At 44.8% G+C, this 14,221-nt stretch overlaps 1 protein-coding gene across 7 annotated transcripts; it reads right to left on the reverse strand.

Annotated features, from left to right (window-relative positions):
* Positions 1 to 1,036: 1,036 nt before the first annotated feature.
* LOC310821088 (NLR family CARD domain-containing protein 3-like) lies at positions 1,037 to 13,668 on the reverse strand. 7 transcript variants are annotated; one of them, XM_083692962.1, is made up of 14 exons: positions 13,463 to 13,668; positions 10,849 to 11,137; positions 9,923 to 9,967; positions 7,820 to 9,575; positions 7,559 to 7,732; positions 6,997 to 7,170; positions 6,395 to 6,568; positions 5,097 to 5,270; positions 4,434 to 4,598; positions 3,805 to 3,978; positions 3,218 to 3,391; positions 2,854 to 3,027; positions 2,694 to 2,740; positions 1,037 to 2,425 (listed from the first exon to the last, which is right to left on the reverse strand). In XM_083692962.1, exons 2-14 carry the CDS (start codon positions 11,126 to 11,128, stop codon positions 1,824 to 1,826), a joined length of 4,113 nt encoding a protein of 1,370 aa, XP_083549088.1. In that variant the 5' UTR covers positions 11,129 to 11,137; positions 13,463 to 13,668; the 3' UTR covers positions 1,037 to 1,823. The 7 variants fall into 7 exon arrangements, with proteins under 7 accessions (XP_083549088.1, XP_083549092.1, XP_083549089.1 ...); XM_083692966.1 differs by lacking the exon at positions 5,097 to 5,270; XM_083692963.1 differs by lacking the exon at positions 4,434 to 4,598.
* Positions 13,669 to 14,221: the final 553 nt, after the last annotated feature.

The following is a 14,221-nucleotide window of genomic DNA, read 5'->3' on the forward strand; positions in this document are numbered from 1 at the left end:
CCTACAAACCAAGCTATTAAAGAATTCCATGTCCTCCAATTTGAAAACAAAGTTCCACCTCACCAAAATAAATATCGGACAGTGACAGATATTTCAAATTTGGCTCAATATTATAGTCACAACAAATACTATGAAATATCTCTAAAAAACGATTTAATTAGGATGAGGGTATACTGGGATTGGTGAATCCTCTAAATCTAATTCTGTGTCTCACTGATGCTAGGGTTGACCCTGTGAATGTGAATGTTGAACATGAGAGTAAGTGTTAAAATGCAGCTTTGATCATGCTTTGATCATCCCAATGTAGGCAGCAGGCGGTAGGAGGTGGAGCCCCCTGTTGACTTGGAGGAGGTTTGACTTCCGTTCTGGCAGTTGGTTCTGATCAGAAATGTGACAGTCAAGAGTCGACAGACACTTGGTCCAGACATGACAGAGGCTCTTTACTGAGACTGAGACTAACATGAAGAAATCGAGCACATCCCAATTCAGGAACCATTGGAACTCCTTCATCTTTAGCTCTGTGGTCAGGGTCATGTCTCCAACACAGAGTGATGGAGAAACACTGCATAGTTAATAGCTAAAATCAAGCATTCAAGCAGAGCCGTTTCATGATATAATTGTAGAAAATAAAAAGGATATGTGTAGTTTCACTTGTCCTCCGTGCCCAGGCCTACGGACGGATGCACGCACGCACACATTGGACCAACTGTTCTAGTGCAAAACTCCTATTGGTCCTATTTTTATTTCTTCTTCCTCATCGTAGATGTTTCATGTCAAGTTGTTCATGGTCTATTTCTATGATAACTGTTTGAGTGTAAAACTCCAGCCCCATGCTGGTTCTAGCCTGTCTGTCTGAAGGCCCCATGCTGGTTCTAGCCTGTCTGTCTGAAGGCCCCATGCTGGTTCTAGCCTGTCTGTCTGAAGGCCCCATGCTGGTTCTAGCCTGTCTGTCTGAAGGCCCCATGCGCCATCCCATAGTGAAGACATTCAAGACATGCCTCTCTGATGTGTGTAGAGTCATCATGAGGTCACACAGTTGTTTGTTTAACAAATATTTTATTGATATGAACACAGATATCATCATCATCATAATATTAAAATGAAAGAACTTGACTATAGGGCGAGTTCAGGCTAGTAGACTAGTGCTGCCACTATGGAGCCTCTGTCAGAATGAGAAGGAGGAGGCAGAAGATGATACAGTTATTGTCATAATTACACGCAACAAAAACACAGAGGCACTTGGGGGAAATGAGGTTTATGAGTTGTGGTTGGTCCATGGGAGAATAGAAGAGGGAAATAAACTATACATACATATACATATACATGTTAACATAAAGCATAATGGCCGACAGTACCAACTCGAAGAAGACTGATATATCTAATCTTATAAACATACACACTCTCCTGTGTTATTTTTGGAGTTCATCATCAGTCTGATTTGATAATCTAATGATTCATCTGGATTGTTTCACGATCAGTTGCATTTCCATAAAAAAACAAAAACATGTAACGCTGTTCAGAATATGTCAAGCTTCAGCTTTGTCAGTTTTTTGCACTTTTTCACATATTTCACAATGAACAAATAACCACCTGGTTCTCATCAACAGCTGTAGATGGGATCTGAGGCAGGAGTAGAAACCTCCACTGACAGTCCTGAAGACTTTCCAGTCAGACTCCTCCATCTCACAGGACCTGTACTGCTGCCCTCTAGTGGTCAGAGTGGCACTGACACTACACACATTGAGGAAACATTGATACGTAACACAGCATCATCGCTGAAATACCCAATGTGACCAACTCTTCTGTACATACACTGCTGCCCTCTACTGGTCAGAGTAATAGGTGGACTTACGTAACCACCAGGGCTTAAACTCGGGAGAGTGTGATCTCCCTGAGACTATTTTACACAGGGCCACAGAAGAGTCCACATACCAAAGCCTAAACCCTGGGTACAGGGGCTCAGTGAATGTGGAGTGGAATGTGTGCAGGAGAGTCAGTGTGTCAGAGGAGACGCTGTAGAAGGACAGAGTGCCGGCCGGCCAGTCCAGATACACTCCTACTCTGTGGGAGCCAGAGAAGGGGACAGGTATGTCAGTTACCTTGTTATTGTACCTGGCAGAGTATCTGTCATCAGAGCACCTCAGACTCCAGGACTTGCCATTGTATCCCAACTTACAGCCATCCTCCTCTCCTCTCCTGCTGATTCCTTTATACGTCACTCCTATATCAGCCCCTCCCCAGCTCCACTCTACCTCCCAGTAACAGCGCCCAGTCAGACCCTCTCTACACAGCACCTGTTCCCAGTCCTCAAATCTCTCTGGGTGTACAGGATACAGCTGATCCTCTCTCCACTTTGTCACATCTCTGGCCATCAGAATGAGGAGTCTGTGTGCTGTGTTTGGGTCCAGTGTGAGCTCACATGTATCTGATAGAGAGGGCAAAAATAATCATCAAATCAATACAATTGAACAAATTACAATATTCACAATGAGATCTTGTTAAGGTAAGATTCTTTTTTTTCACAAAATATTACTTATTAATTTAAAATGTTTTACAAGGGATCCAACAAATTCACATTTTCTAATATTTTAGATTTGCATATGAATACAATACTGGTGCTCTTTTTGAACTCTGCTGTACCCTGATTCTTGAGTATTATCACAGTCCTATTCTCTACAGCGTTGGTGACTTACATTTGATCAGCCCAGGTTTGAGCCTGCACTCTCCACCATGGTCCACACTATATCAACCACAGAAGAACCCACAGTGGTTGAATGATACACTCAATCATATGGAAAATAGATCCTGTGCATTAATCTCATTGATACGTCCAGCCACATATTGAGCCTTTACCTGAGTGTCTGTAGTTTACAGAGTGGATCTTTCTGTACAGCAGAGAGTAGCGCCAGTCCTGAGTCTCCTGAGTGATTGTAGCTGAGGTCCAGCTCTCTCAGGAGGGAGGGCTTAGACCTCAGAGCTGAAGCCAGAGAAGCACAGCCTTCCTCTGGGACTCCACAGCCTGACAACCTGGGGAAATAGTTTCACTCCATCTGATATCAAGAATCTGATAATTCCTATCTAATGTACATGTACAGCTTTAAATCCTCTTCATTTAGCAGTTGAAAAGCAAGACACATTGTATTTAAGTAAAAGACATTCAAACTAGTGTGTTATGATGGCCTTAGATACTCATGCTTCTGCACCAAAAAGACCTCACCTCAGTGTCTGTAGTTGACAGTGTGGACTCCCCAGTCCAGCAGAGAGCAGCTTCACCCCCCTGTCACCTAGGTCATTATTACTGAGGTCCAGCTCTCTCAGGTGAGAGGAGTCTGAGCTGAGAGCTGAGGTCAACGCTTTACAGCTTCTCTCTGTGAGGTGACATCCATTCAGCCTGAATGAGGAATACACATGATTCAAGCCAATCACAGGCAGGTTTGTAGTGATTGTGTTTCTAAGTGTAGTATATTTGCTCACTATTGGGTTAGTGCAGTGTTGTGTAGCCCCATCAGCTGATGTATGGCCAGCTTGGTCAGGATTGAGGAGGATAAACATATTCAGAGAGTGCCCCCCCCCCCCCCTCCTACACACACACACATAACCACACACACACACACACACACACAACCACACACACATACACAAACACAAACGTGATACTGAAATTGGTTGGAAGATAATGTACATTGTCTGTCTCCATCATTGAGCCTTGCAGTGCAACAAGAGTATCATTGATTCCATTGAATGATAATGTAACAGATACTTTGGAATGATGTGTCTGGCAACAAGAATAGTCTAAGACCTCACCTCAGTGTCTGTAGTTTACAGTGTGGACTCCCCAGTCCAGCAGAGAGCAGCTTCACCCCCCCGTCACATAGATAATTATTACTGAGGTCCAGCTCTCTCAGGTGGGAGGAGTCTGAGCTGAGAGCTGAGGCCAACGCTTCACAGCATCTCTCTGTTAGGTGACATCCATTCAGCCTGAATGAAGAATACAAATAAATACATGTTGCCAAAAGATCACTGTGGTGCAAGAATTCATGAGTGAGAGTTATAGTTGCTCTCAACAGGGGAGCAAGCAACCATGGATACAATTGTAGTGACTGGATTTCTACGTCTGGTATAATGTATTTGCTAGCTATTGGGTTAGTGCAGTATTGTGTGAGCTGATCTAAGGCCAGGTGGGTCAGGATTTGAGGAGGGCAAACATATTCAGAGACTGCAGACAGAGCAGCCCCCCCCTGCCACCACACACACACACACACACACACACACACACACACACACACAATATAGTAATTGATTGGAAGATAATGTACATTGTCTGTCTCAATCATTGAGCCTTTCTGTGAAAGTATCATTGATTCCATTGAATGATAATGTAACAGATACTTTGGAATAATGTGTCTGGCAACAAGAATAGTCTCAGACCTCACCTCAGTGTCTGTAGTTGACAGTGTGGACTCCCCCAGAGCAGCTTCACCCCCCCGTCATGGAGATCATTATTACTGAGGTCCAGCTCTCTCAGGTGGGAGGAGTCTGAGCTGAGAGTTGAGGCCAACGCTTCACAGCATCTCTCTGTGAGGTGACATCCATTCAGCCTGAATGAGGAATACAAATAAATTCATGTAGCCAAAAGATCACTGTGGTGCAAGTATTCATGAGTGAGAGTTATAGTTGCTCTCAACAGGGGAGCAAGCAACCATGGATACATTTGTAGTGACTGGATTTCTACGTCTGGTATAATGTATTTGCTAGCTATTGGGTTAGTGCAGTATTGTGTCGTCCCATGAGCTGATCTAAGGCCAGGTGGGTCAGGATTGGAGGAGGGCAAACATATTCAGAGAGTGCAGAAAGAGCAGCCCCCCCTGCCACCACACACACACACACACACACACACACATACACACACACACACACACACACACACACACACACACACACACACACACATTATATAGTAATTGATTGGAAGATAATGTCCATTGTCTGTCTCAATTATAGAGCCTTTCTGTGCAAATATCATTGATTCCATAGAATGATAATGTAAGACACTAAGGAATGATGTGTCTGGCAACAAGAATAGTCTCAGACCTCACCTCAGTGTCTGTAGTTGACAGTGTGGACTCCCCAGTCCAGCGGAGAGCACCTTCACCCTCCAGTCACGTAGGTCATTATTACTGAGGTCCAGCTCTCTCAGGTGGCAGGAGTCTGAGCTGAGAGCTGAGGCCAACGCTTCACAGCATCTCCCAGTGAGGTGACATCCATTCAGCCTGAATGAGGAATACAAATAAACACATGAAGCCAAACGATCACTGAAGTGCTTTCTGAAAAGAATTCATGACTCAAGCCAATCACGGGCAGGTTTGTAGTCATTGTATTTCTAATTGTGGTATACAGTATTTGCTAGCTATTGGGTTAGTGCATTATTGTGTAGCCCCATCAGCTAATCTAAGGCCAGATTGTTCAGGAATTGAGGAGAGTAATGATATTCAGAGAGTGCCCCCCGCCCCCCCCACGCCCAGACACACACTCTTTGAAATTCTGCCTTAAATGATGAATAGAGCTGAAGATGATGTGATTCGAAGCTGTACAAAAAATGATTGTTGCATTGTGTGCCTTATTCCCATGCTCCCTCCTTGACAGTGTGAGGGGAGACGGATTTCTCATCCGTCATTTATGATATTCTTATAATCAATACAGCCAAACAACAGTCTATTTCAATCAGTATGACCATGTCATGATGATTATATTTTGTTCAGTCACGCACTGTTCATTGATTCCTTCATGATCGGTATTATACTCGTTTATGATTTCTTGTAGTAACGGTACGAATCAAGACAGCCAGTCAGGTTGACACCGGTTATATCTGTCCCCTGGGTTATATCTGTTGGTGGGGATGTGCTGAGTCAGCTGCAAGGCCATCCTGACCTAAAGGGCGGCCTCTTGTTATTGAACTGTGCATGTGTTGCTGTCCCTATGAAATGGTTTCTCGAAAACACCTCATCTGAGATAGGTAAGATGTCAACCTTCATCAATTCTTTTGTTATTATAAAGACCGCTCATATTCTGGATCTTATATTGATTCATTTATCTTTTTGGAGGGGGAAGTAGTCCTAGGTTAAGGGTGCATGCACAGGATGCCATTTCAAGGTCAAATAAATAAAGGCTTCCAAAAGGGTGTGCATGCACGGGATGACGGTCTGGGAGCTGACAAAAGAAAAAGGTGGAATACAAATAAAGTGGTAGGCCAAGTGTTTTAAAGTGAAGAGTTTAGGAATTGATTGGAAGATCATGTAAATGTTCTGTCTCCATCATTGAGCTTTGCAGAGCAAGTATCATTGATAATGTAACACACTTAGGAATGTCTGGCAACAACAATAGTCTAAGACCTCACCTCAGTGTCTGTAGTTGACAGTGTGGACTCCCCAGTCCAGCAGAGAGCAGCTTCTCCCCCCCGTCACCTAGATCATTATTACTGAGGTCCAGCTCTCTCAGGTGGCAGGAGTCTGACCTGAGAGCTGAGGTCAACGCTTCACAGCATCTCTTTGTGAGGTGACATCCATTCAGCCTGAATGAGGAATACAAAAAAATACATGTAGTCAAACGATCACTGTGGTGCAAGTATTCATGAGTGAGAGTTATAGTTGCTCTCAACAGGGGAGCAAGCAACCATGGATACATTTGTAGTCACTGGATTTCTACGTCTGGTATAATGTATTTGCTAGCTATTGGGTTAGTGCAGTATTGTGTTGCCCCATGTGCTGATCTAAGGCGAGGCGGGTCAGGATTTGAGGAGGGCAAACATATTGAGAGAGTGCAGAAAGAGCAGCCCCACCCCAACCACACGCACGCACGCACGCACGCACGCATTACTTAGGAATTGATTGTCTCAATCATTGAGCCATTCTGTGCAAGTATCATTGATTCCATCTAATGATAATGTAACCGACACTTAGTAATTATGTGTCTGGCAACAAGAATAGTCTCAGACCTCACCTCAGTGTCTGTAGTTGACAGTGTGGACTCCCCAGTCCAGCAGAGAGTAGCTTCACCCCCCCATCACGTAGGTCATTATTACTGAGGTCCAGCTCTCTCAGGTGAGAGGAGTCTGAGCTGAGAGCTGAGGCCAACGCTTCACAGCTTCTCTCTGCGAGGTCACATCCATTCAGCCTGAATGAGGAATAAATACATGTAGCCAAATGATCACTGAGTTGCATTATGATAAGAATTCATGATTCAAGCCAATCACAGGCAGGTTTGTAGTCAATGTATTTCTCATTCTGGTATATTTGATTGCTATTGGGTTTTGTAGCCCCATCAGCTGATCTCAGGCCAGATTGGTCAGGAATTGACACACACGCACACACGCACACGCGCACACACACACACACACACACACACGCACGCACGCACACACACGATATAGGAATTGATTGGAAGATAATGGACATTGTGTGTCTCAATCATTGAGCCTTACAGTTCAAGAAGAGTATCATTGATAATGTGACAGATACTTAGGAATGATGTGTCTGACAACAAGAATAGTCTGAGACCTCACCTCAGAGTCTCTAGTTTACAGTGTGGACTCCCCAGTCCAGCGGAGAGCAGCTTCACCCCCCCGTCATGTAGATGATTTTTACTGAGGTCCAGCTCTCTTAGGTGGGAGGAGCCTGAGCTGAGAGTTGAGGCCAATGCTTCACAGCATCTTTCTGTGAGGTGACATCCATTCAGCCTGAATGAGGAATACAAATAAATAAACTCATACAGACAAAACGTCAATCTGCCAATTTTATCAATCAAGGAATTTCCATCAACTCACAGTGCTGTCTTAGAGGCTGTGACCACTGGCAGCAGCCTCAGAAGACCCTCTTCTGATCTGGAGTATTTCTTCAGGTCAAACACATCCAGCTCCTCTTCTGAAGTCAGCAACACAAAGACCAGAGCTGACCACTGTGCAGATGAGAGCTGGGCTTCTGAGAGGCGTCCTGAGCTCAGGTAGCTTTGGATCTCCTCCACTAGAGAATGGTCCTTCAGCTCATTCAGACAGTGGAACAGATTGATGCACCTCTCTGGAGAGGGATTCTCTCTGATCTTCTCCTTGATATACTTGACTGTTTCCTCATTGGTCTGTGAGCTGCTTCCTGTCTGTGGCAGAAGGCCTCGTTGGAGATTCTGACTGGACTCCATTGAGAGGCCCAGGAGGAAGCGCAGGAACAGGTCCAGGTGACCATTCTCACTCTGTAAGGCCTTGTCCACTGCACTCTTGTGTAAGTCAACCAGAGGGTTGCCTCTGAGTGATGACCAAAGCTTCCAGTGTGAGAATTTCTGTTTGACCAGTGGATTCTCATTGCTGTTGTTGAATGTGAATAAGACATATAAAGCAGCAAGAAACTCCTGGATGCTCAGATGCACAAAGGTGAACACCGGCCTCCGACTGGTCTCCCCCTCCATCTTAAAGAGCTGAGTGCAGAAACCTGAGTACACTGACGCATCTCTGACATCAATGCCACTCTCTCTCAAGTCTTCCTCATAGAAGATCAGATGTCCCTTCTGCAGCTGACGGAATGCCAACTGTCCAAGCTGAAGAACGATTTTTTCTGTGGAAGTCTTCGCTACATTCATTTTGTCAATCTGAGATTCCAGGAAGTGTGTGTACATCTCAGTCAGAGTCTTGGGTATCTCTCCTTTCTCTGCTCCACCCAATAGTCTCTCGAGAACACTGGCTATGAGCCAACAGAACATTGGTATGTGGCACATGATGTGGAGGCTCCTTGATGACTTCACATGGACGATGATTTTTTTGGCCAGGTTCTCATCACTGATTCTTTTCCTGAAGTAGTCCTCCTTCTGTTTTTCATCAAACCCCCGTATCTCTGTCCATTGGTCAATGTACTTTCGGGGAATCTGACTGGTTGCTGCAGGTCGGGAGGTTATCCAGATGAGGGCAGAGGGGAGGAGCTCTCCTGCGATGAGGTTTGTGATCAGGACATCCAGGGAGGCCCGCTCTGTCACATCTCTCAGAACTTTTTTAAAGTCCAGAGGGAGTCGACTCTCGTCCAGGCCATCAAAGATGAACAGAATATTAGATTCCCTTCCCAGAGTCTTGATTGGTATCATTTCAGGGAAGTATCGATGAAGCATTTCAATCAGACTGCAGTCTTCTTCTTCTTTGTCATGATTCAGTTGACGAAAAGGAAGCAGAAACAAGAAATCAATGTCCTGGTTCTCCTTTCCTTCTGCCCAGTCCAGAACAGTCTTCTGCACACAGAACGTCTTTCCCACTCCAGCGATGCCAAGCGTCAGCAGTTTTTTCATAGGTCCGTCATGGTCAGGCCGGGGATTGAAAATGTTGCTCATCTTGATGGTCTTTCCTGTGGCTGGGGTTATGACTTGAATACGTGTGACTTCATGCTCACTACTGACCCCTCCCCAGGCCCCCTCGATAATGTGCAGCTCGGTGTAGATGTTGTTAAGACAAATGCGACCACCTTCCGTTGACGTCCCCTGATATGTCTTGATAAACCTCACCTTGAAAGAGGATTTCAGTTTGTCTCTGACTGCACACCACACTGTGCCTGGTAAGAACAACACAGAGTTCATTCTTCAATATTGTCAATATTGTGATTTTTATCAATATTATTGTGATTACTATCATTGAAATCTGATTCATCATTACCACTTTTACGAGACCTCAGATGCAGGCCCGAATGTGAATGTATGTTTGTGTGCGTGTGTGTGTTGGTATTGTCACTGTTATAATCAGAGTGAGTTGCTTTTGCATTTATTTATACTGTTCACCTTTCATATTCAGTCTTTTAGCCTCCTGACAGGTAATAATAATAATAATAATAATAATAATAAAATGAATTCAAGCGTTATCGTGGCGAGAGCCCCACTCTGACAACACAAAGGTGGAACTGACCTTTATTCCATTTCAGTTTGTCTCGGCCTGACAGTTGCTCTGTATCTGGAAAAAACAACAATTCAGTTATTCTTCTATGATATTGTCATCATATCTCATTGTTGTTATACTGATCACTTTTATTATCACTAGTAATCAACTTAATCAACACTATATGATGAGATGCCGGCTGGAACATGAAAACAGGCACAGCTCCAGTGTGTTTGTGTGTGTGCAACGACACAGACGACAACTTTTTGGGCTTTGAGAAGACATCCTAGGATACATCCTCAAGGACTACACCCTAACCCTAACCCTAACCCTAACCCATGAGACACAGAAGACATCCTAGGATACATCCTCAAGGACTAAACCCTAATTTATGCTAATGCTTACTCATATACTGCTTACACTGCACTACTATATCATACTGCACTACTTACTGCTCATATATTGCACTACCTGTAAATACTGTTCATTGCACTTTCTGCTATTTTGCACTTCTGGTTAGACGCTAACTGCATTTCGTTGTCTCTGTACTTGTACTCTGCACAATGACAATAAAGTTGAATCTAATCTAATCTAATCTAATCTAACACAGGCTTTTACACTGCTAGGCATGAACACACTGTGGACCTGATTGCTAGTGCAGTTAGACAGGTGTTGCTATCAATAGTCACAATTCACAAGCATTCCCATGTGATGGCAAGTTGGTTTAGTGAGAATGGTGACAAGATTTTTATTAATGTGCCGAATACATCAAATATTGTTGTTGTGCAGAAGATGGTCTGTTTTCCATAATACCTTTGATATATTTTGCGTTCTTTGATGTGATGCTTTAACTTTACCCAAATAAAGTATTCAAGTGTGCGTATGTTTGTGCATGCGTGCATGTGTGTGTGAACGTGTGGCTATGTCTGTCAGTCATTAACATGAATAGAACTCACCTGTGATATGTTCATCATATTCTTTCTCTAATGTTTCAGCGAGCTGGTTCTGCTTCATCTTCCTCAGGATCACCAGTGTGATCTCCACAGCCTCGTCATCGCCGTAGGTTTCCACCAGCTTATCCACAGTGTCCTGCCTGTCAGCTCCATCCAGCTGGCTCGTTGGGATGCGAGGGAAGCCTTCTGGTATGTTCTGAGTCAGGTACCATTTAAACAACTTCAGCTCTGTCTTGACCAGGTCCTCCAAAGTACCCAGCAGCAGCTCAGAGGCAGGAGCCATTGTGGATCACTGAGAATACATGAACAAATGAGCTGGAGATGGTTTGGTTTGGTTTGACCACCCACTGGCCAAGTGCTCCATGGCTGAATGTGTGGTTGCTCTAAGCTGTGTACAATGTTTACAGTCTTGGTTTATCACCTCTGTGCTGTCATCAACTAATTTTGGATCACTGAGAATATACTGTTTATACTGCTTATACTGTTCATATTGTTTATACTGTTCATACTGTTTATATTTTTTTGTACTTCTATTTTATTTTATTCTATTTTAAAACGTATTGTATTGTTGCACTACTCTGTGGCACAGTCACTTTTGCATTTCACTGTATACTTGTATGCACGACAAATAAAGAATCTTGAATCTTGAACATGAGAGCAGTTGAGCTGTAATGCTGACTACCTACCAGCAGGTGAGCTGTCATGCTGACTACCTACCAGCAGGTGAGCCGTCATGCTGACTACCTACCAGCAGGTGAGCTGTCATACTGACTACCTACCAGCAGGTGAGCTGTCATACTGACTACCTACCAGCAGGTGAGCTGTCATACTGACTTCCTACCAGCAGGTGAGCCGTCATGCTGACTACCTACCAGCAGGTGAGCCGTCATGCTGACTACCTACCAGCAGGTGAGCCGTCATACTGACTACCTACCAGCAGGTGAGCTGTCATACTGACTACCTACCAGCAGGTGAGCCGTCATACTGACTACCCTCCAGCAGGTGAGCTGTCATGCTGACTACCTACCAGCAGGTGAGCTGTCATACTGACTTCCTACCAGCAGGTGAGCTGTCATGCTGACTACCTACCAGCAGATGAGCTGTCATACTGACTACCTACCAGCAGGTGAGCTGTCATGCTGACTACCTACCAGCAGGTGAGCTGTCATACTGACTTCCTACCAGCAGGTGAGCTGTCATGCTGACTACCTAGCAGCAAGTGAGCTGTAATGCTGACTACCTACCAGCAGGTGAGCCGTCATGCTGACTACCTACCAGCAGGTGAGCTGTCATACTGACTACCTACCAGCAGGTGAGCTGTCATACTGACTTCCTACCAGCAGGTGAGCCGTCATGCTGACTACCTACCAGCAGGTGAGCCGTCATGCTGACTACCTACCAGCAGGTGAGCCGTCATACTGACTACCTACCAGCAGGTGAGCTGTCATACTGACTACCTACCAGCAGGTGAGCTGTCATACTGACTACCCTCCAGCAGGTGAGCTGTCATGCTGACTACCTACCAGCAGGTGAGCTGTCATACTGACTTCCTACCAGCAGGTGAGCTGTCATGCTGACTACCTACCAGCAGATGAGCTGTCATACTGACTACCTACCAGCAGATGAGCTGTCATACTGACTACCTACCAGCAGATGAGCTGTCATACTGACTACCTACCAGCAGGTGAGCTGTCATGCTGACTACCTACCAGCAGGTGAGCTGTCATACTGACTTCCTACCAGCAGGTGAGCTGTCATGCTGACTACCTAGCAGCAAGTGAGCTGTAATGCTGACGATCTACCAGCAGGTGAGCTGTCATGCTAACTACCTACCAGCAGGTGAGCTGTAATGCTGACTACCTACCAGCAGGTGAGCTGTAATGCTGACTACCTACCAGCAGGTGAGCTGTAATGCTGACTACCTACCAGCAGGTGAGCTGTAATGCTGACTACCTACCAGCAGGTGAGCTGTAATGCTGACTACCTACCAGCAGGTGAGCTGTAATGCTGACTACCTACCAGCAAGTGAGCTGTAATGCTGACGATCTACCAGCAGGTGAGCTGTCATGCTAACTACCTACCAGCAGGTGAGCTGTAATGCTGACTACCTACCAGCAGGTGAGCTGTAATGCTGACTACCTACCAGCAGGTGAGCTGTAATGCTGACTATCTACCAGCAGGTGAGCAGAACAGATAAAACCAGGAACATGTTGAGCTACATTCTTTCTTTTGATTCATGACATTCTGTTAGAATAACCAATGAATACCCTGATATCCAGTGTTTCCCTGTTGAATGTTCTTAATCTGAACTCTGCCTTTTTTTCCAAATTAAAAATATAAAAAATAAAGAAAAAGAAGAGGTAAGGAGTGCACATTTCAGGATGAAGGGTAGAGAATCTGAAGCACACAGAGTATCTCTGACCCTGACCCAGAAGGCTCCATCAGCCTCAACTATGAAGTTTCTCTGAATGTACAAAAGGAAGTGGTGAGGGGGTGGGGGGTTTCCTGTTGCTACAGAGTTGACTTCAGAGAATTGCATGGCTGGCTGTGTGGTAATCTCCTCATGTCCATGACAACATTTACAATATAAAGTATGAACCACCATCAGCTTTAATACCTTCTGGTGTTCTAGAAGTCTGGTCTTTCTCAAACTGGTGTTCTAGAAGTCTGGTCCATCTCAAACTGGTGTTGTAGAAGTCTGGTCCATCTCAAACTGGTGTTGTAGAAGTCTGGTCCATCTCAAACTGGTGTTCTAGAAGTCTGGTCCATCTCAAATTGGTTGAATGAAGAGGTCTTTCTCCGAAGTGTATTGGATGTTTCATAGAGTGGTCACTCTTCATGGACACAGCTGGGTACAGGTGAGGCTGGCTGGTGCATGGCTGCTGGACCCTGCATTACAAGGTAGAGTTGCGTTTTTAAATTTGCCATATGAGCTGAGCTCCTAGATCCAGTTCCAGAGGAGGGTGACATTGTGAAGGACAGAGTGTTAATCAACCTGTCTTTGTTTCATTCAGGGGTTCCCCATTACCACGGAGGGTTGGGGTGCGCTGGGAGGAGGAGAGTGGGGACGGTGTGGCCAGTCCAAATTAATAGATCTGTATTGTAAGTATCTTTTAGGTTTTTAGTGGCCATCTCCCTCCAGGATCCACTCTCCTCCTCCATGGACACGCCTTCTAGTGAGTTTTGCAACACTGTCTGTTGCTATAGTTTGCATTGAACAACACTATATCTACATTCCTGTTTCTCACATTAATCTGGTTATGAATGAAGTATCTATCATCATCATCATCATCATCATCATCAGAATCATCATCTTCATGGTAAATGCCCTCCAGAGACTCTTCTCTTACCCTATGGCTTCAAACTCCCCAAAGAG

Source organism: Argentina silus (assembly GCF_951799395.1).
Source record: "Argentina silus genome assembly, chromosome: 21".
NCBI classification, from domain to species: Eukaryota; Metazoa; Chordata; class Actinopteri; order Argentiniformes; family Argentinidae; genus Argentina; species Argentina silus.